At 44.4% G+C, this 25,731-nt stretch overlaps 1 protein-coding gene across 6 annotated transcripts; it reads left to right on the top strand.

The window, feature by feature from the left end:
• The first annotated feature begins 960 nt into the window (after positions 1-960).
• On the top strand, positions 961-25,370 carry LOC108920585 (rho guanine nucleotide exchange factor 7-like). Of its 6 annotated transcripts, none has more exons than XM_018729455.2 (22): positions 961-1,440; positions 3,843-3,926; positions 8,009-8,093; positions 8,748-8,875; positions 9,108-9,309; positions 10,753-10,841; positions 12,383-12,477; positions 12,885-12,980; positions 14,027-14,149; positions 14,510-14,648; positions 14,828-14,887; positions 16,852-16,998; positions 17,465-17,551; positions 17,799-17,877; positions 18,037-18,176; positions 18,275-18,496; positions 18,621-18,714; positions 18,892-18,981; positions 20,220-20,399; positions 23,410-23,509; positions 23,772-23,826; positions 24,060-25,370. In XM_018729455.2, exons 1-22 carry the CDS (start codon positions 1,270-1,272, stop codon positions 24,180-24,182), a joined length of 2,589 nt encoding a protein of 862 aa, XP_018584971.1. In that variant the 5' UTR covers positions 961-1,269; the 3' UTR covers positions 24,183-25,370. The 6 variants fall into 6 exon arrangements, with proteins under 6 accessions (XP_018584971.1, XP_018584972.1, XP_018584975.1 ...); XM_018729459.2 differs by lacking the exon at positions 961-1,440 and adding an exon at positions 2,011-2,018; XM_018729458.2 differs by lacking the exon at positions 961-1,440 and adding an exon at positions 3,620-3,637.
• Positions 25,371-25,731: the final 361 nt, after the last annotated feature.

Raw genomic sequence — 25,731 nt, 5'->3', positions numbered from 1 at the left:
GGCAAATACCTTGACAAAATGAACGTCTGAAGAGTGGGATTAAAAATGAGAACCTTCACATTGCAAGGGAATAGCTGTAACCACTACACCACCTTCTGGCCAATGCAGAGATATGCTGCTACCTACAATTCACCCATTTATAGAGCTGGGCAATTTTACTGGAGCAATTTAGAGTCAGTACCTTGCTCAGGGGTATTGCAGATGGGATTTGAACCTGCAGCCTTTGAGTCCAAAGGCAGCAGACCTAACCACTTTTTTGATGGAAAACAAATTACTGATTAGAAAACACCTTGTGATTTTATATCAATACTGGTTAGTTTGATCATCTAATAATTCTTTGAATCTAACTGTCCCCCGTGTCATAAGCTTAATCGTTGCCTTAATGTTTCCCCCTTGTCACGCACAAACAGCCTGTTATATCAGAATTGGCATACACAAAAAAAAACCCTTTTATGAAATATCAAAATGAGCGCTACTAAGGGGTGCAGTGGCGCAGTGGGTTGGACCGCAGTCCTGCTCTCTGGTGGGTCTGGGGTTCAAGTCCCGCTTGGGGTGCCTTGCGACGGACTGGCGTCCCGTCCTGGGTGTGTCCCCTTCCCCCTCCGGCCTTACGCCCTGTGTTGCCGGGTAGGCTCCGGTTCCCCGTGACCCTGTGAGGGACAAGCGGTTCTGAGAAAAAAAAAAAAAAAAAAAATGAGCGCTGAAAGAGACTCAAAATGAAATGCATTCGTTTCAAAACAGTTTAAGGTGAACGGTCCTGTTTTAAAGGCACCACCAAGTTTTGTTATTCCCAAAAGCATGCAAGGTGAATACATTTTTTCATCTCTTTAAAGAAAATGACGTAATGCAAAATTATGCCGCAATATTCTCAATGAAAGGCAAATGTTGGCCAGTTGTGAGCAGTTTTTTTTTTTTTTTTTTTTTTCCTTTCTCCCCCCCCATGTACGTGATGTCATCTGCCGGAAAATCTCCTGAACCTGGAGATGCCGTGCTGTGTGTGACGGCAAGCCAGGACAAACACAGGAAAGGAGACCGAGCGAACATCCTCAGCGCTCACAAGTCGTCCGTCCACATCTGCGTTTGCATGGAGAAAGAGGCACAACATCGCGTCTGCGAGCAGCGGCTCCGGGGGGATGTTTAAAAATTTACAGCCGCCCACCTTTCCCCCCCCCACATCCCTCCATCTTATTCCATGTTAAATAGATTTTAACACAGATTTAACCCGTTGCTGGATCCGCATCCGATCGTCCATCCTCCATCCATGTGGCCATGAATTCGGCGGAGCAGACGGTGACATGGCTCATTACGCTGGGGGTCCTGGAATCGCCGAAAAAGAGCATTTCGGACCCAGAAGGATTTTTGCAGACGTCTCTGAAAGATGGGGTGGTGCTCTGCAAGCTACTTGAACGACTGCGACCGGGTTTCCGTTTCGTCGAGAAAGTAAGGCTATGCCGCGTGTTCCTTGCGTCTCTCTAGTATTTATTATTACGTACCGTCCATGCCTAACAGTAATAAAAAAATAATGGCTGAGTGTTAATGCTTCTTCAGTGCGTCTTGTTTATGCTACGTTAGTCATTCACATCACAAGTAATGAATGCTGACTAAGTATATTTCAGAGATTAACTTTGTATCACCAATGTTGAATTTGATTACCACATAACTGGAGGAATGTCGATTCCGTCATTATTTTCTCATTTTTTTCTTTAATGATTAGTAGTGTTGGAAGGGTATTATTTATATGTGGTGTATAAAAAAAAGCTGTTAATGCTTGCAGTCATCTATTGATCTTATGGGAACCCAGAGCCACATGAGCACGGGCCGCCCGCCATTGACCGCTAGGTCTCCGGAACACAACGCCGGTCCCCTGACCGCTTTCTCTGAGTCCTCTTAGGAGCTCCTCGCACATCCTCCGTGCCAACATGAAGATGAGCCTGAGCCAGTGGAGTGGTCTGTACTGCATTTGTGAAAAAAAAAAAAAAAAAAAAATTGCTGTGTGATCGAGCGCTGACAGCGAAAACGTGAGCTGAAACGATCACGTTATTCTCTCCCGATTCAACACGCCGCTTCTGTGTGGAAATAATTTCATTGAGACGCTGCTGATCCAGACAAGCATTAAAATGACACAACGTAACTTTGATATAGGTTATATTAACTTTATGGGCGACATCCTACAAAGACATTACTACTGTCATTACTAGGCTATAGCCTATATTAATAATAGTACACACACACACACACACACACACACACACACACACACTTTCTGAACCGCTTGTCCCATACGGGGTCGCGGGGAACCGGAGCCTACCCGGTAACACAGGGCGTAAGGCCGGAGGGGGAGGGGACACACCCAGGATGGGACGCCAGTCCGTCGCAAGGCACCCCAAGCGGGATTCGAACCCCAGACCTACCAGAGGGCAGGACCCAGTCCAACCCACCACGCCCCCTTAATAATAGTAATTTATGTTAAAACACCTAAGATTAAACAAGACACTTTTGACTTGTGATACTTCCTGACGTATGTGTACTGTATCCACTATATTATACCGTAATCACTGTTGTTTTGACCTTTAGTGTTAAAATATTTGTATACTTACATTTGTATACTTATAACCACTCCTTGTGTGTAACAGTCAATATCGGCACTGTGAAATGCAGGACTGCGCATCTTTTTAGTATTTGTCATATTTGCACTCACGGCCCTTTTCGGATTCATGAGATGAAAAGTGTAAACCAAAACTTCATTTCTTCTTGTTCCAAGAGAATATTACTTTACATAGCCATTTTATTATGAAAATAATGTGACGCATAATGGTGAATCTTTTTTTCCCACGAAACTAAGCAAGGAAAGTATATTTAAATGCTGGATTTCAACACTGTACAAATCTGCCATTTCGAAAGGTAATTGTAACGCTGATGCATTTCAGTACTTTATACTGGTGCCGTGGTAGCGCTGTATTCCTGGGCTATGGGTTTGGATGTCAGTTTGAATCCCGCCTGGTCTGTGTGGAGTTTGCTTGTTTGCTCCGTGTCCAATGACACTGGTCACTCGAAATTGCCCATTCTGTGTGCGTGTGTGAGTGTGTGAGAGAGAGAGCGATGTTACTGTGCGATGGACCGGTGTCCCGTAGGCTGTAGCCTGGATGCAGGGATATATGTATGAATGAATGTGCATTCATTTTTTTGCCTTATAGGCGCAGGTGGGGTTAAAAATCTAACCGCGTTACTAAAGCTGCAGGCTAAAATCCCTAGAAACCTGGCAAAATTTACTTTGGCAACGCCGATCGGTATGAAATACACACCTTTTAAACAGTTAAATATAATCTGTAGTTAAGTAATTATGAACAGAGCTGCGGGGCTTACAGTCTGTGTGTTGCCGCATCACATCCGTGCGAGCGTCGTATCTCGGGGACCGTGTGCGCCACTGCAGTGTGCAGGTGAGACGGTCCCCGCTCAACGATGCTCATATGAACCAAAACCCGGCTCTTGTTGTAGCCATGTGCATGTCCGTCCTAAGCGCAGCGGTGCGAGACTGTCCGGTGTTGCCTGCACGGCCGCCCCACGCGGTGTCACCGTGGAATCGCAGCGCTCACGTCATTTCCTCCCCCCAATGGCCCCTTCCCGACGAGAAGAAAAGGTGTGTGTCTGCTGTGATAACACTCCGCGCTTGTACCCAGCCAGCGTGCGGAACCCCTGGCGAACCTGCGAGCGGTCGAGCTGCCAGAAGTTACACAGCAGAGTCCGAGTCCGAGTCCGAGTCCGAGACGGGCACCAGGACTGGCAGGACCGGGTCCGCAGCGGGTCTGCGGCTGTAAATGACTCTGTGATTCTCCTCTGAACAGATTTACCAGGAGCCGAGGAGCGACGCTGAGCGCTTGGGCAACATCAGGGAGTTCGTGAAAGGCTGCGCTTCGTTCCGCGTCGAGGTGGGTTTTTTTTTTTTTTTTTTTTATTGCTCGTTTAAGGTCGACTGACTGGCGCGCACACACACACACACACGGAGCAGTGCAGCGAGTGTGGGAACACTTCTTGTGTCCACACTCGTACACTTCCAGCTGGGTGAGACAACAAGACAAGTGTTTCCGATGCTTCTCGGAACGGGAGACACTCAGACAGGCGCAGTTCCTTCGTGGGCTCACGACTGGTGCAAGAAGTACAGAAGACCTGTCTCTGCACAGGTCGCTTTTACTAAACGCGACATGGAAGAAGGAGGAAACAAAAAGCAGGCGCGGTGGTTCAGCCCTCTTCTGTTGTTGTTTGGCGCCCTCCCTGTGGCAGCCAGGTGTCTGGGTGCAGCGGGCGGCTCCGTGCGCGTAATACAAGCTGCTGCATGTCGCACCTCGGCTGTCAGGGGCTTGAAAAACCCCAAGATGCCATCAGAGGCTTCATCCCTGGAATAGCATCGCCTTCTGCTTTTTCTTCACTTTGTCATGCCCTTGACTTGTTTTTCCTCCTGCTTTGGCTCTCAAGGCAATAGCTGAATCCATACGCATCATGATCATGGAGTTGCAGTGGCATGTCAGCGGAAGGAGCGGATGTCCAAGTTCGCAGCCGAACCGAAGAGCTGCTCGCTTTATGTCTGAGCGGTGACATGTTTTGTCAGTCTTTGTTAGACGCCACGACAGGAATTCGGCTCACGGTCATGTTATGAATTCGCCTGTAAAAAAGCCTGCTGTTACTTGTCTTGTACAATGCCTACTACTGTTTTAAATGGCTCTGCAAAGGAGATTTAAGTTGCTTCTCAGAAATTACAGTAATAATAGTAACAAAAGTGTAGGTATTTGTACACCTGCCATTTAAAAGTACTTCTTCCAGCCTGACAAGATTACATTCTCAAATGTCCACTCGCTGTCTGAGGTCATTTTCGGTTCTGTAATAAGGGAAGGCTCAAGATCGTGTCTCGGATCATGCGCTTTGCCTACACCTGCCTTTGAGGGGTGCGTCTTTACTTTGCACAAGTTTTTCTTCTTGCAGACTGCAAATGGTTTTTCTTATGCACGGTTATTCAGGATTGTCCTGTTGCCCCGACAATCAGTAAAAACTCTGAGACATTTTTCTTCAAGAGCCCTACATACATTTTCATCCATTGATCGAAAGGGTTGAATCCTGCCTCCTTTCCTCGTGGTCCGGGCCTTCCTCCAGAGTGTGATCGACTGGGAAGCGTTGTGAAAAGTAATTTGGATTGATGGTTTCAGAGCACTTGGCTCTCCAGTGCATAACACTGTAAAGCCTTGCGATTAAAAAAAAAAATCTTTTTAAATTCTAACAGGCAGGTATATAGCAGGCGGTTCTAATGTCCAATCGTTGCCGAACCCTTTGTTTTGTCTTTCATTCAGATTGCGTATTGGCATATTGTCGGGGAATAAGTTCAAATAGACAGGCGTTGAAGCAAGGCATTTTGCACGCACTTACCACGTTTTTTATTACTTTGCCTAACTCTGCAAAGCAGTGCGAGGATGATGTGACAAACATGGTAGACTTTGGAAGGATGCACATGTGAAAACTTCAAAGTAATGCCTGATGGTTTTTTTTTCCTCTGTTGTCCAGAAAGGTGTGATTTCTGTCGTTGCTTTTTAAGTGCACTGTCTTTTGCATGTATTTAATGTTGTCAGAAGATAAACTAATACATATTTTTTAATATGCTAATACATGCTTTGTTTGTATTCATAATAGAATGTGTCTTGCTCTTGGTGGTATTTTCATGTCACGTTGTTAAGAAATATTTACTGTGGTGACAACTGTATTATGGCTGCATCTTAATAATTAGTTCCAACTAACTCCATGTATTTATTCTCCAGAATAGCTTTGCGTTGCCCTTAATGGGTTTTTTCCTCATCTTTGCATCCTGTGCTGGGTTATTTATGACCTACAGTCACTGCATAAATTCCTCCTTGCAATTATACTGCAATGAAATGGGGGGGAAAGTGTGCTTGAAAAATTCCACCTTCCAAATTTAGGTCTAAACCTTTTGTATGCTCAGTTCTTTTTATTATGGAGTTTCTGCCAGCAGGTTTCTTCTGGCAGGGTTGTTTTTGCTGAGTTCTGAACCACCTACGGCAGCGTTAAGTTTAGAAAGGCACAGCACTGCAGGGTGGAGATGCCTTCTTTTAGAAACCGAGGAAAAACTGCAAAATTAAGGGAAACGGTGCTAAGAAATGGTAGCAAATGGAACGGGGAGCGGCCCTTAATATCCTTCTCATGTTAGCGCAGCCTGTGCTGTGACTGGCCCGATTTCCGTTTCTCCGATCGGCTTTCACAGAGGTGTGATGCGTAAATGCATCAGCTCTCAACCAAAACCACTGCACCAAACGCAAAAACTCATCCTTCTGGACAGTAGCACGAAAGTGCTAGTCATCAAGCATTAGTCAGAAGTGTCACAACATTCCTCGTGTTATTGCTAAGTTGGTAAAGGAGTGAAATCATTACTGAAATCTACAGTGACGAATGAACTTTCTCTCTGCTGCTGGTCTCTCTTCATTCTTTCCCCCAGAAAATGAATAACTAAGTGCTTTCAGGGGCTGCCAATGGGGCTTTGTTTCTTACCACATTCATGCCAGGAGTAAAAACGTAGTGTCCTTCGATTTATACTCCAAGTCAAACAATGAGACTTAACAGCGCAGCAAATTGTCCCGGGGGCTCACTCGTGAAAATAACAGCCCCTTTTTCGACTTTGTGCTGCGGTGGTAAAGCTAGAGTTTGCTGGGGATGTGGCATTCGAAGGGTGTGCGTTTAAGGCGACGGCGCCTTGGTGGCCCTTCCAAATCCCTCATCGCGGCCTTGGCAGTCTGGGTGTTGGACCAGCTGTGAGGGCCCTGGACAAGCCTCTGTTTGTCCCTGTGGGGTATTGGTCTGCTTGGCAGTTCTTTGCAGCCCACTGGTGACTGTTCATGAAGCGGCTGCGCCGGATCTGCCCAGTTTGTGACTGGGTCGCCATTGCAGCCTTCTGGAGGGTTCTTTTTCAGGTTGCGACAGGTTTTGATGCAGAAATGTATTACCCAGTTTTAGCAAAATGTATTTTGTCTTTTTTTGTTTCAGGAGGAACTTCTGCCTTTTAGTTCACTGCAATTGGTGCCAAATCCAGATGCCCCTGGAAGAGGGTGTAGCTTTATTTTAATTATCTTTAAGGCATCCTTACCACCGTCAGGTGGGGGTTATTACTGCACTAATGTGCAGCGAACATTTTGCATGCTGGGATTCATCTGGGATGTGGGTGGAATGGGCCCAGTCTATAAACGAGGTGATTTTGCATGGTGCCGAAAACAGACCTTGTTGTAATGCACTTAAGTGATGCTAATAGCTCGGGGTGGTTAAATATCTGCCTGGAGCTTTGTACTTCGAGCCCTTGTCGAGTCTTGTTGACACGCCTTTCAGTTATTGGCCCTTCACCGATGCTTCACTGTCACACTTCTGCGTCCCTCTTATGGTATGTGTTTTATTCCCCTCGGGCTTCTTAGTGTGTGTGATTGTTAGGGTCAGGGTGTTGACGCGTCTGTGGCTTTGTGTACGTTTGTGCGGTTATGTATAGTTTTTGACGGCTGTAAAGATTATTTGCTTTGGGTGGGTCCTTGAGTCACTCCAACTTCAGCCCGTCGGTGGCTGCCGAGCGAATGCCCCAGCTGCAGTCAGAAGGCGCGGTGCGGCGCGCTGCGATTCGCCGGAGGTTGGTGCCGGCAGGCGGCGCAGATGGCAGGTGCGTGGGACACCTTTCCTCAGATGCACTCCGGGTGCTCTGCGTACTGCCTTGGCGCAAGGCTGCAGACTGGAGCAGACGGAGGAGCGTGTGGGCGCTGGTACGCCGTCGCTCGCGTGCGATCCGGTGGCAGACGCATTGCAGTAGGACTTTGGGTGTCTCTTTGCTGCCGATTAAAGCGCACACGTTGTGCAGCAGGACGAAACGCGTTGATGAACGGCGGGTAGAATGCTACGGCAGCTCGTCACACGGTGGATTTTGCTGGAAAAAGTATTTTCTGTCCGGCTGCGGCGTAAACGGATCTTTCTTTCTCTGCAGACTTTTGAGGTCAATGACCTGTTCCTGGGCCAGAACTTCAGCAAGGTGCTGAATTCCCTAGTGGCACTGAACAAAGCGACTGCAGGTAGGTCTACCTGCCACCTTTCAGTCCTGAACCTCATCGCTGTCCCTGTATATGTCTGTGCGGTGTTCTTCTGAGACTGAGTCGTCGTCATGTCTTAAATACGTTGCTCAGGTAAACGGAGACCGTAACGGTCTGTTGTACTGAAATTAGGAACGGTGCAGAAACAAAGGCTGTTTTCATCGAGGGAAAGGTATAATTTGTCGTCCTTCGCTGTTTGATTCGTGTACCGTCCTCTTCAAAAAATGTTCTTGCTTTGTTTTCTGCCGCATTTGTTTCGTGAACATTCTTCGCCTCTGCGCTGCAAAAAAAAAAAAAAAAAAAAGGTGAAAAATACGAATGTGCTCAGATGAAACACTTTTCCTGGGCAGTGTGAGTTTTCCGTAAAGGTGTTCCATCTGAACTGTAAGGGTGCAGGTGTGTGTGTGTGTGTGTGTGTGTGTGTGTGTGTGTGTGTGCGCGCACGTTTACACGTATTCTGTAACCGCATAGCAGTTTCTCATGCTGTCGGTCACTGAACGACAATGAGGATGTTGCCATGTGGAAACCTGTGCTACTCTAGCTTGACTTATTGTTTGAAGAAGCAAGCCTTGCTGTTTTGACTTTACATTTTTACATGAGTCTCCCCGCTTTGACTTACACTTGTATTGTCTGCAGACATTGGCGTGGGCAGCGACTCTGCATGCACGCGCCACTCCACCTCCCACCGAATCAAGTCTTTTGACTCACTGGGCTCCCAGACCACCTCTGGTAGAACCTCCACGCTCCTGCAGAACCGCAGCCTGGTGAGCATTTGGTCTGTGTCAGACACAGGAAAGCACTAAGTGAGCTGGCAGGTGATTGTGTAATTGGAACAAATTCCAGGACTGTAGCAGGAGGATGGCAAGAAACGGAAGTCGCGCAGTGTTATCGTTAGCCAAGACTCCTCCGGGATGCCGCGTTTACGGTCGATCCTTCTTTCCGAGCTTCAACAAGCAACGGAACAGCTTGGTGACCTTTATATCCCTTCTTCTGCAGGACATGACGGAGAACAGCTTCCCTCAGGCAGCGGTGAAGGCCCGCTTCAACTTCCAGCAGACCAATGAGGACGAGCTCTCTTTCACCAAGGGTGACATCATCCATGTCACGCGCATGGAAGAGGGTGGCTGGTGGGAGGGCGTCTTCAACGGCAAGACGGGCTGGTTCCCTAGCAACTATGTCCGAGAGGTGAAAGGCAGCGGTATGTACCCTTGTAACCAAATGGTCCTTGGCATATGGTGGAGAGTGAGGTGTAGCACAGACAGGTCTGTGAGGCTGAGGTCTTCCTGATTGAGTGACCTGTGTTACAACCAGTTGACATTCCAGATGGCTACAGTTTATTGTAAGGAATAAGGAAAGGCAAGTCTATATCAGTATATTAAAGGTTTGGTTGGTGTTTTACACACTTTTAAATTTACGTGTAACATTACTAAATCAAACTGTGTTTGAATACAGCTGGTAGGTTTTTGATTTATAATGAAATGTTGATTTGAGTTATTTGCTGGCCCAAAATAAGAATATGCGATAAAAAGGGAAGCGAGCCCCAGTCTTCTCACTCAACCGGTGAAAATGGGCTGATTTGTGTCCTTTGAGCCTCATTGCTATCGTGAGATAGTGAGAACTCGAACCCTCATTGTCAGCATGAGGCCACAGCTAAGTATTGAAGTGAATGGTTCAGAGTAAATAGTGCTGGGGCTGCTTAAAAGAAATCTCATTAGTTTTGACTGACCCTTGACAGTATTTTTTTTTTTTTTTTCCCAGGGCCATGTTTTGTTACATTAATTGGCCATATTAATACAGATTTGATGCACGCATCAGAAGGTGTATTTGATTGCTTAAGGATACTTTTAAGCAGATAATCATTTGTCAAAAACACAAGAAATGGGCAGGCAGGAAGGAGGCACTAGGTCAAACAAAGAAAGGAGGAGCTATTGTTTGCAGGTGGTCATGGCCTCCATTGTTTCGCAGCTCGTCGGCCTGTTACACATTCGCGCACCGCTGTAGATACAGATTTCCTTCTGAAAGTCACAGGAAAGCTATAGAAAGCATCGTCTTCCCTCCAAGATGTTCCCGATCTTCTGCTGCTGGATTAGGAGGCTCGCCCGCATCCAGGTTTTATTTTTAGCTGGTTGCAGCTTGGGCGTTGGATTGCGATCTCTCAGGATTAGCGCAGCTTTGTCTGCGTGTGACATGGCTGGAGTTCAGGCACCGTGGTGTTCTGCAGTATGTTCCCCACAGGCAGCCTTATGCAAATGTTAAGAGACAGCAGGTGAGGCGGTGTTCAGGTCTTTCTTCTTGTGATCCGAAGGTTCCCGGTTCAAATCCCGCTCCTGCTGTAATACCATTCATCAAGGTATTTAGCTTGAATTGATACGGTAAGAAGACCCTGCTGCATAAATGGGCCAGTCAGTGTGAAGTTGAATATATAACACGGTAAATCGCCTAGGATAAAGGTGTTGGCTGAATATTTTTTTTTTAAAGAAACAAATGTTGTTCATTACCGTGAAATCCTTTACACAGTGGCTTCTGCTTTGTGGTTCAGGCCCTTGAGTTTAGGTAATGCTGTGAAGGTAAAAATGGTGTAATGTAGGTAAAAACACTGCTGACACGGGTTTTCGATTTGTCTCTCTCCCTATTCCTGCAGAAAAGCCACTGTCTCCTAAATCGGGAACTCTCAAAAGCCCCCCAAAAGGGTTTGACACGTCTGCCATCAGCAAGACCTACTACAATTTGGTGAGAATTTTGATTATGTATGTAGCTTTGTGGTAAACGTATTCTTCTACATTTATTTATTTAGCAGACGCTTTTCTCCGAAGCGACTTCCAAGGAACTCTATGTAGTGTTATCAGCCCACACACCTTATTCACCAAGGTGACGTACACTGCTAAGTCATATAAGTCACGAATGTGCTCGGGCAGACTCGGAAAATAAGGGCGAGAGAGCGCGCACATGTAGGACCGTGCTTTAGAGCTGTGCTTACCTTCTTGTATAGCTGCTGAAAGCAGGGTGCGTCCCATGTTACTGCGTGCGATGCTGTGGATAAACGCAGCGTAAATGCAGGCATGCTCGAGGACACAGATGCACTCCATGCGTGGCACCGTTTCCAGACTACGGGAGGGAGATCTGTGCCATTTGCTGCACGGTGGCATCTCTTGGTGGCAGATGTCAGACTCCCACGACAGCGTTGTGATACCTGAGGGGACCCCCCCCGTGGGCCCAGTCTGCAAACAGAGTGGAAAATTCCTCTTTAAAGAGGGCTGTGTTCTTCCTATGGAGGAAACCCATTCATTATGCAAGGCCCAACAGACAGTAAAGCTAAAATGTTTTTGTAGGGCTGATGTGTTTTACAAATATTAAAATGTTTCTGAAAGGACCACAGTGATGTATTGGTAAATATGCAGTAGGTAAGCATTTTAAAGGCTTTCTGTTTAGACCTGTAAGAATCGCAGCGTGATGGGAAAGGAAAAGCTTGAGGTCATCTACCGGGGGCTTTTCCGGTCAAGATGCTGCTCTCCCTAAGGTGAAATGTCCAATCTGTGGCGGGTGAAGCTCTGAGACATTTAACGAATGGATTTGCCCTCGAAGGAGTGAGCTGACCTCATTCTGTCAGGTTGAGCTTTTTCTTTATTCCAGCATTTCACTTGTGTAGCGGTGGAGCACAGTGGAAGAGGGCTTCCCACTTCAGCCTGTTGCGGTGGGTTCATTAGTAGAGCATTCTCTCTGGAGCATGACGAAATACACCATTTGCAAACTAGGCCTGAAAAGTTAGTTTGCCGCAACTCTGGAGAATTGCTGGACTGGCAAAAATAATATATCCAATAACGGTGTCCTTTAAATCAGGTGTGTGCAACAAGGAGTCTCGAGAGTCTCTGGCCTGCGGCTTTGGCGAATACGTCTTAATTGGTGCTTTGCACCTTAAGGACTGTGTGAGGTGACTAAGTTTGCAGTTTATACTTGAAAATTGCAATTACGCGCTGGAGTTTTACAAAAACCAGCAAACCTTGTAGCCCTTGGGAACCCCTGTTGTGTAGCCCTCCCTTTATATTATATGAAAAACGTATGTCAGCGCGAAGCTGTGCTTGTTCAGACAGCAAGTACTCTGCAGTACTGATCCATCAGCGAGGACATAGCTATGGATGATTAAGATACTGTCATTTGTGTATCGCTTAGTAATATTTTGTAGTATTAGGCCAGAAAGAAACTTCCTGTATTTTATTTATTTCTGTGTGTGTATATGTATGTATTTATTTATTTATTTTTTTTTTTTTTTGCAGGTGCTTCAGAACATTCTAGAAACTGAGACAGAATATTCCAAAGAGCTTCAGAATCTGCTGTCAAACTACCTGCGTTCACTACAAAGTACAGAGAAGTATGTGTTGTCCACCTTTATAAAGGTCAGAGGCTAGTGGGGGGGGGGAGGGGGGGTCAAGGTGACTTCCAATATCTCCTTTATTATTGATAATTCGGAGAATATCCCCAGCCTCAGCTCATTCAACAGGATGGCATGGGAAGGATCAGCCTTGGTCTGGCCACCTTCCCTGTGTTTTATCTCACTTGGCCTATGCTCTAACACACTTTCCTTGTTCGCTTTGGGTTTAACTGTCAGTGCCCTATCTCTCTCTACTTGGATACATGAGACACTCTTACAAACTGTAGAGATTTTTTCCATTCATTCTGTAACATTAGCAAGACCTGTTAGCTGCTCTTTCAACACATGTTCATGCCAGCGGTCCACAGGCAGTGATTGTGTTCACTCTTGACTCTGCTGCCCTTCAGGCTAAGCAACTCAGACATCGCTCACATCCTGGGGAACCTGGAAGAGATCAACACCTTCCAGCAAATGCTGGTCCAGTCTCTGGAGGAATGCACAAAGTGAGTCGTCTCCCTCGCCGTTCTTTCCTTTCGTTTGTGCAGATCCGGAAAGGAAGCATCAGAGTGTCTCATCGGGAGATCATTTAGGCAAAATGAAACCCAACCGCGCGAGAGGTTCTCGTACATGCTCCGAAGAATGGCAATAAACTGCCGATTCCTACAGGGTTAGTTTAACTCAAGGATTGCCGACTTTTATTACTCTTCCAGAAAAAGCTTAGATTGGTATTTTGGTTATCCTACTTAACTCTTGGTGTTCGACTTAATTTCCGTGTGGAGTTTACATGTTCTTCCTGTGTTTGAGTGTGGGGTTCCCTCCCCAGGGTGTGTGTCTGAGTGCTGTGATGAAAGAGAAAATTAATTAAATTTCATCTTAAAGTGCCCAGGGGATGAGTTGCAATAGCCTGTGCACGTGTAATGCAACCTTGTATAGAAAGTGTGCAATGTTATTATGTTGTATGCAGTGTTGTGCCATTAATGGAGAAGTTATTTAGATATAGCTTTTGTATTATTAATGTCATCTTTTTAATGCTTCTAAAAGTTCTTAAATTTCCTTTCCAAGCGAAAACTATGAATGAAATACCTCACGCCCTTACATGTGGCGTTTGTAACGCATTATATATCAATAACGTTTTGCCCACGCTGCTTTACTTTGATCAGTAATAATAGAAATGAAAACCTTCCTATTTCCAGTTTATGCCGAATAACTTTTGGTGACTTCTGTACACTACAGTGAAACGTAGCGGCGGGCCTGGGTATTGCATCTCGGACACCTTGTAAAAATGGCAGTGCAGGTGTCGTGGTCATAATGTGTTTTCGTGTATTTCTACATTCACACAGATCTTAGTAAACATTTGAACAACCTGGAAAAGAGCAATAAACAGCCTGATTGCATTTCAGAATACTCGGTACGTTTGTACCGGCAGTAAATTGTTTCATTGCCCTAATAGATTCCTTCTGTGCATTTCCTCTTTGTGTGTGTGTGTGTGTGTGTGTGTGTGTGTGTGTGTGTGTGTGTGTGTGTGTGTGTGTGTGTGTGTGGCGAGCAGACTTCCGGAAAGCCAGCAGAGGGTCGGGGGGTTTTTCCTCAACCTCATGCCCCAGATGAAGGGGCTGTATGTAGCATATTGTGCCAACCATCCATGTGCAGTGAATGTCCTCACGGAGCACAGGTACACTTGGGACAGCATGATTTGCTATTGGTACTTTCTGACATTGTCCTTAATGCTGTGGCTCTTCATTTGGATCTTCCACATCTATTTAGTGCATATTTAGTGTGCATTGTTTAGCATCTATGTTGGATTTTTGTGCATATTTGGCAGATATTTGTATAAAATTGATACATTGTATTCATACAGTGTGTATTTCTGTATAATTTGTTTTGATCTGTGCATGTAATGTATAAGCACGTGTATGGTACGTTTCTCTTCATCATGTGTGTTTATATATAGTGTATATATTGTTTGTGAATGTGTAATCTGTGTGTGCCTGCGTGTGGTGTCTCGTGCATTGTTTTTACCGCCCCCTGACAGCGAGGAGCTGGGCGAGTTCATGGAGGGCAAAGGAGCCAGCAATCCCGGCATCCTCACTCTGACCATGGGCCTCAGCAAGCCTTTCACAAGGCTGGAGAAGTACCCAACACTGTTAAAGGAACTGGAGAGGCACATGGAGGTAGATCTTTGGGGGCACATGTCTGCCTGTAGCTCTTCCCATATGTCTAGAGTGCAAACATCAATGACCGATGGGTGCCAGCTGATCCATGAGACTGGAAAAAGAATGTGAATTTGTCTGTTTTTGTTTGGTCATTTTTTGAGAAGCGAATAATCCTAGCGCTCTCCTCTTCCCTGCAGGACTTTCACCTAGACCGGCCGGACATCCAGAAGTGTATGACATCATTCAAAAACCTCTCCGTAAGTGTGTTCATCTGCTCGGCTGCAGCCCATTAGTCGGACCAGTCCTCCCCCTACTGGCCCACACGCTTTCTTGAGTCATACACTTCAATGAATGGTTTGGTTTGCAGATTCCATGTAAACAAGCTTTGTGTGCCTTGTGAGAGAGACTTTTTTTTTCCCACCCACAGTTGAAACATTTTGCTGAATAACGTTCTGCCACCAGGGGGGTGCAGTAGGTTGGACCGGGTCCTGCTCTCTGGTGGGTCTGGGGTTCAAGTCCCGCTTGGGGCGCCTTGCGACGGACTGGCGTCCCGTCCTGGGTGTGTCCCCCTCCCCCTCCAGCCTTGCGCCCTGTGTTGCCGGGTTAGGCTCCGGTTCCCCGCGACCCCGTATGGGACGAGCGGTGCAGACCGTGTGCGTTCTACCACCGTAGTCTTGTGATTCCATCAGTCTGTCTTAATGCGCTCAATAACAAAGTTGTTAGATGGGTGAAGGATCTGAACAAGCATTTAGAGTAATTTTAGGATGCTTCTGGCTGTTTCAGCAGAACTGTGTTTTTGCACCATTGCAGCATATTACCAAGCTTGCATTTCCCTCATGAAGTGTAGGGGCTGTCATTTGTGTCCGTGGCTGGGATGTACATTTGTTGACCAGAACAGAAATTTTTTGCACTTCCATCACAAATCCTGTGTGACGTTTCTGTCAGACAGTCATTTTTGTGGTTTAGGCAACATCGCTGCCATTTGCTCATTACCCCCGAGTCTGATGTTTCAAGAGGAGTAAAGTCAGATTATTATTAGTGTTGTTTATGCTTTTTTTTTTTTTTTTTTTTTTTTGAAAGGTTGAACTTCGGCATACAGGTCCCTGTTCATATTTGGAGCAGTGCACACTAGTTGAAAAGTGATTTAGGTTTGCATTGTGGTATGATGTTTGGTGCCTCGTTTTTCATCTAGTCTGAGCATTAAGCCCCTGGTCTGCGGAGAAAGAAGGTCTTGTGGCCTAATCCCTCTACACCCAGTATGGTGCATGCTCTCTCCCCTTCGCTGCACACACACCCCATTGTTCAGAACAGTATCTTCCATGCACAGCGAGCTCTCTCCTTCACACCCACTTATCAGGCCACTTTGCAGAATAGGCTTTCAGCGGCTCTGTTTCATTAAGCTTCTGCCTGTTAGTCAGTTCTGGCACCGTTGCACTTGCTTGGTTTAGCTCCTTATTTCCCCTTTTTTATTCATTGCCATTGGTTGGAGTTCATTTTTTTTTTTTTTTTTTTCCCCTTTTCTTTTTTTCAGTGGTTTGTTTTGTACATGGGAGATTATTGCTGCTGTTATTATTATGGTTCTAGCATGTGCTTATGTCAGAGTCTTTGTTGTCAGGCTCAGATGTTTGTAGAAGAGAGTGTGACAGCTGGCAGATCTGGAGCTGGGAACTGAAAGGAAAGGGCTGATTTATTGAGGAGGAGAAAAGAGGGGCGGAACTCTGGGTGAACCACACATGGTCATGGTGACCAGTGTAAGGGTGGACAAAGGCATCCTTATCTTGTGTGCTGCCTTTGGCATAAATGACATGAAGTGTCCAGTAAATGACATATAGTGAACATACAGTATATGCATGTATTGTGTTTATTTAAAAAAAAAAAAAAAAAAAAAATTCCAATTGGGGTCTGTGATTGTGAATCTGCATGTTTAATAATCCGGAAATATAATGCCATTTTTTTTGGCACGATGGTATAATACCTTCTCGGGCTGCGTTCAGATGAAGAAAAGGTGTAAGAGGCAGTAAATAACCCTTGTTTCCCCAAATGGGATTCTGAGATATGTGCCACTGTATCAGCAGTGTGTTGTGGCATATACTTATAATTGCTGTTTTGCAATGAACGGTAATGGTTTTTATTACATCTTTTCTAGTGGAAATGTGTTATGCAGATGCTTACGTAAGATGGGACACTCGAATCACTGTATGCATGGCGTTGTGGGCTACAGGCACAGTGTCAGGAGGTACGCAAGCGGAAGGAGCTAGAGCTGCAGATCCTGACGGAAACCATCCGATGCTGGGAGGGTGATGACATCAAGACGCTGGGCTCAGTTCTCTACATGTCCCAGGTCATGATCCAGAGCCATGGCAGCGAGGTGAGGGATACAGTCAGCACAGGACACCGTAGCTCATCCTGTGGACCACCTGGATTCTTTGTGTATTGGCAAAAAATTGCGCCGAGTACAACAAATGGGTAAATCTTGTTCGTTAAAATGCAGTCGTACTACACCACCCGAATGCTGCAGTAGCAAGTGTTTTCCTTCACATGATCATTGGTAAAATATGGACTTATTCATGCAGTGTTCTTTAAGCTCTATGAATGAATGAATTATAAGTTAACGGGTAACTTGTGTTTTGCTGTACAAGACACTTTAAGAACGTCAGAGCTCTTACAACGGTATTATCTTTAGTCAGCATTCAATTAAAAATCAGTGCAACAAAATGATACTTGCATTTTCTCTTTGACCTCTGTGAAGACCTGACATGCTGTGGTCCTCCCTTTCTCCTTTCCTTTCTGTTGGACATGGTCTCTGACCCCGAGAGCCCTTCTTTGTATTCCAGGAGAGGAAGGAGCGCTACCTCCTGATGTTCCCCCACGTGCTCCTCATGCTCTCTGCCAGTCCCAGGATGAGCGGCTTCATTTACCAGGTTGGTTCTCCCTTCTGACTCAGCCAGGGTTTGTTGGCGTGACACTGAGAGCAAAGTTTCTCCGTTGTGCATTCACATTCAGCTATGTCACTTGTAATATCCATGATATTTAATAGTACTGTGTTTCAAAGGGCTTTAAACTGTTTTGGGCTACATGTAAATGTGTTTGTAAGCAAAATAAGACATATCCTACTAGTTAAAAGTGTTTTTTTTTTGTTTTTTAAATCTGGTTGCTGTCCTTTTTCAGGGAAAGCTGCCACTGACGGGAATGTCAATTATGAAGCTGGACGACAGTGAAAATCACAAAAATGCCTTTGAAATATCAGGTAACCTGTTAAGGAGTAGCCCAAACCAAATGTAACTAATTCCTGACTTTTTCTGTCACATTTTTGCTGAAATCCAGCCTTTTGACAGGACATTGGTAACGTGTTTGGTTTCTAAATGAAGGTCTTTGAGGATGGTCTTGCTCTGCGTGTGCCGTGCAGGGAGCATGATCGAGAGGATCCAGGTGGCGTGCAACAGTCAGCAGGACTTGCAAGACTGGGTTGACCACCTACATCGGCAGACGAAGCACGTCACCATGGGAACGCCCACTGCAAAGCCATCCCCTGTCCCTTTCCACACTGTTAGTTCACCAGGCCCTGCACTTAAATGGGTTAATGTAATGTTTATGTGCTTTGTTTCTGGGCAGACCTTCTAATTTGCTTTCTGGCACCCCACCAGCTCCCCTCGCACCCCATCACCCCATCCAGACACTCTGAGAGCCGGAACACAGCGGTGGCCCCTGCCTACCATACGCTGCCACATCCCTCTTCACATGGCACCCCCCACAGCACTATGATGTGGGGCCCTTTGGAGCCACCTAAGACCCAGAAGCCATGGAGCCTGAGCTGCCTACGGCCGGCGCCACCCCTGCGGCCCTCGGCTGCTCTCTGCTACAAGGAGGTATGGTTCGTTGACAGGTTGTGACAGCACTGGCACAGTCCCCACAGATATACCATGGAGTAGGGGACTTATTCTACCTCCCCTCCCTCTCTCTGTCTTTCTGTGTCCTTTTTCATGCGTGAAGGATCTCAGCAAAAGCCCCAAGAGCATGAAGAAGCTGCTCCCCAAGCGTAAACCAGAGAGGAAGCCCTCCGACGAAGACTTTGCTCTGAGGAAAAGTGAGTGCGTAGCATGGCATGTCAAGTACTTAAGAATATTCCTGAATGACATTGGCTGCAATGTTGTGGTCACATTGATGCGGTTTCTAATTTGAGTGCTCTTAGTGACTATTGAGTTTTCAGTGGTCTGTCTGCTCATCTGTACTGACCTCAAGTCATCTTCCATCTCTTCATCAGGCACCGCTGCACTGGAGGAGGACGCACAGATTCTGAAAGTGATCGAGGCTTATTGCACAAGTGCCAAAACGCGCCAGACGCTTAATTCAAGTAAGGCCATGTGAGAAACGCATACTGAGTGTTTGTCCTTAAAACTGGTGAACTAGAGCAATTCCAGACAGGTCTGGGTAGATGTACATATTAAGCAGCATTTGCTGAGGATCTTGCAATTCTCTTTTGAATACAACCGATCTGATCACCTGTCAACCCAGGAATAGGTTCCTCTTCATGAATATTTATGAGGACAGGTATGGAGGGCAGTCCTTGTCTCAGTTTGAAGGGAATATGCTCTGGCCAAGAGAAATAGGGTGTATTCACACTCTGCTCCCTTTAAAAAGTTCATAATGCATCCTGTACTGAGTCCGAATTTCCTCTACATTGTAAATTCTTCCCGCTTTTATAGTGAGACCTTGAGGAATTATTTCTCATTTATTTATTTTCCTTTGGTTGAATTAAATTGTGAAGGGGGTGCAGTGGCGCAGTGGGTTGGACCGGGTCCTGCTCTCCAGTGGGTCTGGGGTTCGAGTCCCGCTTGGGGTGCCTTGCGACGGACTGGCGTCTCGTCCTGGGTGTGTCCCCTCCCCCTCTGGCCTTACGCCCTGTGTTACCGGGTAGGCTCCGGTTCCCCGCGACCCTGTATGGGACAAGCGGTTCTGAAAATGTGTGTGTGTGTGTGTGTGTGTGTGTGTGTGTGTGTGTGTGAATTAAATTGTTTTGTGTGGTTGTAGCTCCATGGAAGTGCCATTTTTTTCCTGAGTTAGTATTTGCAGCAGAAGTGGCATTTTTTTCCTCAAAAGGAATGACCACTGATTTGTGTTCTTTTTGCTTTCCGAAAGGGTTCGCTTGCACTTCTATCGGGTCCCTGTAAATCTTCCTATCTTACCTTTGGCCTCTATATGTACTAACATAAGTGTTCTGGATACATCTGTCTGGGGCCTGACTCGTGTTAGAGCCTTACAGTAATCAGAGCTTCTCCTGTTAGTGTTTAGTCAGTTGCTGATCATCATCATTCAACAGAATCTGCCTTTTTAACAGTGTTTTCTCTTCTCTTTCCCTTCATTGCGTTGTTCTTTGTTCTGTTCCTCCATTTTATTTAATCATTTGTTTGGGGTTTTCCCCCTTCCCTGTCATGCCCCACTTTCATATATTAATCATTTTTAAAATTGTATAATTTCTCCTTCGCATCACCACCCTCCTCTCCTGCACCATTCCAACCCAACGCCCCACCCCAACAAACCTCGGTCCATCTGTATGGTTTTTTTTCACTTCCCCACCCCAACCCCTCCCAGCTTGGCAGGGTACTGATCTGATGCACAATCATGTGCTGGCTGATGATGAGCAGTCCAGTGTGGACTCTCTGGGTCGCCGCAGCAGCCTGTCCCGGCCGGACGCAACCTCTGACCTCTCGGAAGACTCTGACTATGACAGTATATGGACAGCCCACAGTTACAGAATGGGTTCCTCATCCCGTAAGAGCTGCTGCTCATATATCTCCCACCAGAACTAAAGCCCCTCTGCTACTTCTCTGTAGTCTTGTCACAATCCTTAAATTTATAAGGACGTATTTCTTTAATTTTATACCCTTTTTACCCACCTGCTACCTATGCTGAGTACCTCCACTTCATTTTAACCCCTCCCCCACTTTTCTCTAGTGTGTTTTGGTTTTTTTTTTTTTTTAATTATTTTTAGATACCTCTTTTCCTCCTTCATATTTAGGATTCAGATAAGAGGGAGGGGTGTGTGGTGAAGTAATGTGCTTACTGTTGCTGACATGCAGATGTGCTTTGGTGTGCCCGGCAGAGATAAGTACTCTGTGGGTCTTGTTCCCTGTCCAGTGTTGCATCCTTCAGTATTTCTTTATGTAAATATAATGTATACATTCACACACAGTGGGCCTTCTGTATTTTCAAATTTGTTCACAGTGAAAATTCAGCTCTGACTTTGTTCACGTACTGTAATGTAATAATGGTACAGTATGAAAAGATATAAACAAGAAGTTCATAAATAAGATTGTGTTTGTGCGATGCCCAGGCCACCATGGTTTCTGTGTGTGCATATATATAGAGAAGAATTTCTGACAGCTATTGCGCTATTTTACATTATTTCACTATGATTCATTGGGTTCAATCCTGACAGGATCGCTCATTGTTCATCATATTTTCTCACTGAAATGTGTTTAATCCAGAATGTATATTTCCAGCACTCTGATCTTTTCTTCTTTCCTGGTACTACCAAAAAACATCTAACAAAGAATTTTGTTATTCCTTGCTTTTGCTGGGGTAAGTAAACTCTCTTGTAACCAAAATATCAAATTGACTATATAATTTCATTTATACACCAATGTGACAAATGGTACAAGGGGAAACAAGACAATTACTTCAGCCTAGTTATACTCAGGGTGTCTTAGTGTGGACAGGCTAAATTTCAGTCAAGTTTGGCACTAGTACAAACAGTTCTCAGATTATGTACTCGGAAGCCTGTGGCATGCACTGAAAGACCATTCATTTAGCAGAATACTAATGAGTGAAGCCAATGTTCTGAAGTGAATTAGTAAATCTCTGTGGTAGTTTTCTGCAGGAATGAAATGAAATTACTCAGAGTGCAAAGAAAACCTTTCAGATATTAACAGGAAAATAAAACTAGTATATTTAAAATTTTTAGTTTTACTTTACGTTTTCTTGCAAACCTGATGTGTTTGCACAGACTTAGAACAATGGAAAGCCATTATTTAAATTTAAATCTGAAGATCAAACACTTGGTTAATTGTTGTCTCCAAGCTGCTTAATTTGTATAATTTTAAAATGACAGCTTTCCATGGAAACTATAAAAGTACAGTCCTTGAAAGAAGTAAAGAATCTGTTTTTCTTTTCCATCAAATTCATTATTAACGTTATTCAGGTATGAAGAGTATGTGGAAAAAGGGACTAGTGATTAAGATATTTATTGCAAACACTGCAAAATGTGGTGACTGAAATAAGATGCAAGAAAATTTACTCTGCTTAACAGCTTGGATACTGTTGTGAAACCAAAGTTAGCTGCATTGTCTGGCTTTCATTCCTCATGTGGGACATGTATATGAAAATACGAGCGGACCTTGTACTGGACTAAGAGGCACACCTGCTTTAGCAGCATGGTGGGCACTGGTAGCTGGCATTATTACTGCTCAGTACAGTTCATGTCGCAAGTACGATTTTGTACATAGACCTCTGCAGCGTTGCACATGCTTGAATATGAAATTGAATCAACATCAGAATCATCACGCTAAACTCACTAAAAGGTGGTGTTAAGGCATATCATTAACATGTAGACGATTGAGCCTATCACTCTTCACCTTACTGGACATTGCTTTTGCCTTGGGAAGTTGTCTTTCCGAACATGATCTAAATATTTGAGAAGAAGGCTGTTTTAATATTGTAAGAATACCTGTGATTAAGTCTCTTCCTAGCTCAAACAAACTGCCTCTATCTTAATTGTATGTTGTTGTGAATATGACTTGCATTTTTATTGCACAATATTTATTAATTTGCATATTATGTGAAGTCATTGTTTTATACATACATATGATTATCCAAAAAAACATTGTAAAAGACTCTTTAAAAATAGTTCATTTGTTAGACTGTGATACTCTTTGGTTTGTCAGAAGCTTTTGGTTCATAAGGTACCATATTCAACTATGTGGTGTTCATTAACTTTATTTGTTATAAATGTATATTTTGATGTATTAGAAGAACAAAGGCAAAGTGCTTAATTCTAAAGCGCTGAGATTTGTTTTGTTGTGGGCCATTTGTTCCCCCTGTCCTCTCTAAAAACTGCTTGTGTCTTTGGACAACTGGTGAGTGGCCATCATTGCAGACCTTTGAAAGGACATTGCATATTTCTAAGAACAGGTGTGCCTGTATTTTGTTTTGTTTTATTCGCATTTCATTCAAGACAGGACTGTGCCTGACAGGTTTTTTTTAGTCTGAATGTCATTTGTGATATAGTAAATGGCATTGTGTGAGCAATGTGGTGAAAATGTGGCCCGCATGTGGGCTTATGCACAGAGCTGAACAGATTTGAGTCTTCTCTCTTCTGAAATTAAATTGGAAGATGAAAGGTGTAGTAATGCTCAACCCATTCTAATAAAAATACCTTTTACAGTCCCCCCCCCCCCCCCCCTCTGTTCTTAAAGGTGGCAAGGTTCTTAGTTTAACTGTGTTCAGTTCAAATAGCAATTGACTCAAGACACACAGGAGTTCCATGTGCCCACCATCAAATGATTTGACTTCTATATTTTGATATTGTTCTACCAGGTCTTTGCATGAAATTCCCACAACCAGCTAGTCTCACTTGGTTCTTGTTTTATTTTTGTGTAATTTCAAGTTCTCCTGCAAGGAACGCAGAATCAGCATCACAGCCACTCATCACCAGGAAACAGAGTCTGTCAAGCAGTGAGACATTCTGAGATCAAAATGTAGATGCTTTCTTGTTTTGGAACAGGATCTAGGAAGGAGTCTGGACCTCATATGCTATTCCCTGAGGAAGAGAAGATCATTGTGGAAGAGACCAAGAGTAACGGTCAGACTGTGATTGAGGAGAAGTAAGTAAGAAGTTTCTATTGTTCTGATTGCAGTAGTGGTAACAATCTTCTAACTGGGTTACATTCTGGTCAGCATATGGTCATGCGCCTGTTCATTCAAGCTGTGAAAATTGGCCAAAGTGAAAATACTGATATGCTGTTGTTCTATTACTTTGGATGCAATATTTTACTGTTTTTGCTTGATTTACTTTATTACTCACTAAATCATTCAAGTTGGATGAGAACATTCTTACAAATGCATTTCAAAATCTTTCTCTTTAAGGAGTCTTGTTGACACAGTTTATGCTTTGAAAGATGAAGTACAGGAACTGAAACTGGTAAGTTTCTTAATATTTGCAGATCACAGCTATAAACTTTCAATTAAATCGTACCTGCTTAATCCATAGTAAGCTATATATTTCAGCAGTCCTTAAGGAATGGTTTTTTTTTAGATACGTTTTGTATGCGTGCAGTATCTACCCATTTGCAGGATGTGGGATTCATTGCTTTTGTGTGATGGGTAAGCTGCAGGTTGGCAGTCAGGCCCCAGCTTTGTTTTTTCTCTACTCAGGACAATAAGAAGATGAAGAAGACGTTGGAGGAGGAACAGAGAGCCTGGAAAGAGCTGGAGAAGATCGTAAGAAAAGTATTAAAGAACATGAATGACCCATCATGGGATGAGACTAATTTATAAGGAGGTCCTCCTCATTTCCAATTTTGTTTTTTTTTTTTTTTTTCCTCCCTGGACTTATTTCTGACATTTCATTTTTGCATCCCAGTGTTAACACTTGCAGAATATGAGGTGGGACCAGAACATTAATCAGAACACTACAAATCACAGGGAAATTCTGTAGTTCAGACTGAGTTGGAACCTGGTGAAAAGGCTGATTCTACAGATCTAACTTCTGAGGTGAACTAGACTACTGTGTCTAGGTCAGTGGCTCTTGGAGATTGGTAGACTTGAATGCACCCACCCTGACCCATTGCATCGTAATGTGTCATTCAGTGTGTTTTGGCGAAATGTTGAGGAGAAACTGCCTCTCACTGTTACCAATTTTGTCCCCCGTATTCATACCACGCTTCTCTGTAGTAAAGAATAACAGGACTGTGTACTTCATTCTGCTGCTGGGAGCACAACGGCTTCTCTGTCAATCTTCTTGTGATTCGGAAGATTCGGGGAGGTTGCTGTGGCTTTATGGGATGCATGATGTATTCACTGCCTTCTCTGCCTGGTCACGCTGAAAGCCCAGCCAGGGTCTTATAGCCAACATTAGTGGGTAACATGCTTTTTATTTAACTTTGTAACTGTTCTCCCAACAGAAACACAGCAATACAACTTAAATACTGGAAACACTTCAGGTTAAACTTATACAGGCAAATCTTTTTGGAGCCGTTTAAGATTACCTCATTTTTTTTTGTACCTCGTTTCGGGAGGGTGGGGGGGGGCTAACTGTACACTTGTTTGTTTTTTTTGTTTTTACTTTCGTAGGGGACAGGCACATAAATGTATCTTTATACTGTAAAGTACTCTGGGAGATGTGCTTTTACACATGGGTTTCCTATAATTCCTTGCATTTCTGCCAGTCTTAAGCTTTTATACACAGCTTTCAAATTCCCTCACTATTGTGGGCAGTAAAGGACCTTGCTCACAGCATACAAACTTAACACTAATGCTAAGCCACTTACTATACATTTTTAAGAGTTTTCTATTTGTTTAAGTTATGTATTTAAATGAGACTGTACGATGAGGACTTCCTCATCTTCCGTTGTCCGGTGAAAGTGTCAGCAGAATACTGCTCTAAGACCACTATTTATTTTTCCTCTCCTCACTTGCTAATTTGTATCGTGAATTAAGCTTGTAAATAAAGTCCTGTTTTTGTTGCCACTGCGATGTGGGAGAGTTTGTTTGTGGTAATTTGCACCCCAGCGCTGTCTTTTCTCATGTGTTGGCACCTTCCTAAGCCTATGGAAAGATTTGCCCGAGTAAAACCGAACTATAATGTCAAAAGTCTTTTTAAAGTTTGTCTTCGGCTCCTAATTTATACACTTTTTTTGCTTGTTGTGAGTAAAAGGTGCGGTTGGTGATCAGCAAGCCTTTCAATTTTCTGCTGGTCAGTACCACATATTGTATGTGCAGTTGTGAGATGGGGCACCTTTTAAATCTGGTGGCATCACTGCTGCCTACCTCATGTAATTATTCTAAATAATGAATGGTATTTTACAAATCTAAATGTTACTGGTCC

This window comes from Scleropages formosus, chromosome 14 (genome assembly GCF_900964775.1).
Source record: "Scleropages formosus chromosome 14, fSclFor1.1, whole genome shotgun sequence".
Classification (NCBI taxonomy): Eukaryota; Metazoa; Chordata; class Actinopteri; order Osteoglossiformes; family Osteoglossidae; genus Scleropages; species Scleropages formosus.
Note: the sequence above shows the minus strand (reverse complement) of the source record. Positions and strands in the feature narration are given on the sequence as shown.

Excerpts from the sequence above, each read along its gene's own strand:
- LOC108920585 (XM_018729455.2), top strand. The coding sequence starts at position 1,270 with ATGAATTCGGCGGAGCAGACGGTGACATGGCTCATTACGCTGGGGGTC. Across the intron at positions 8,876-9,107 it reads TCCTGCAGAACCGCAGCCTG|GACATGACGGAGAACAGCTT; the intron begins GTGAGCATTTGG and ends CTTCTTCTGCAG. Across the intron at positions 23,510-23,771 it reads CAGACTGTGATTGAGGAGAA|GAGTCTTGTTGACACAGTTT; the intron begins GTAAGTAAGAAG and ends TTTCTCTTTAAG.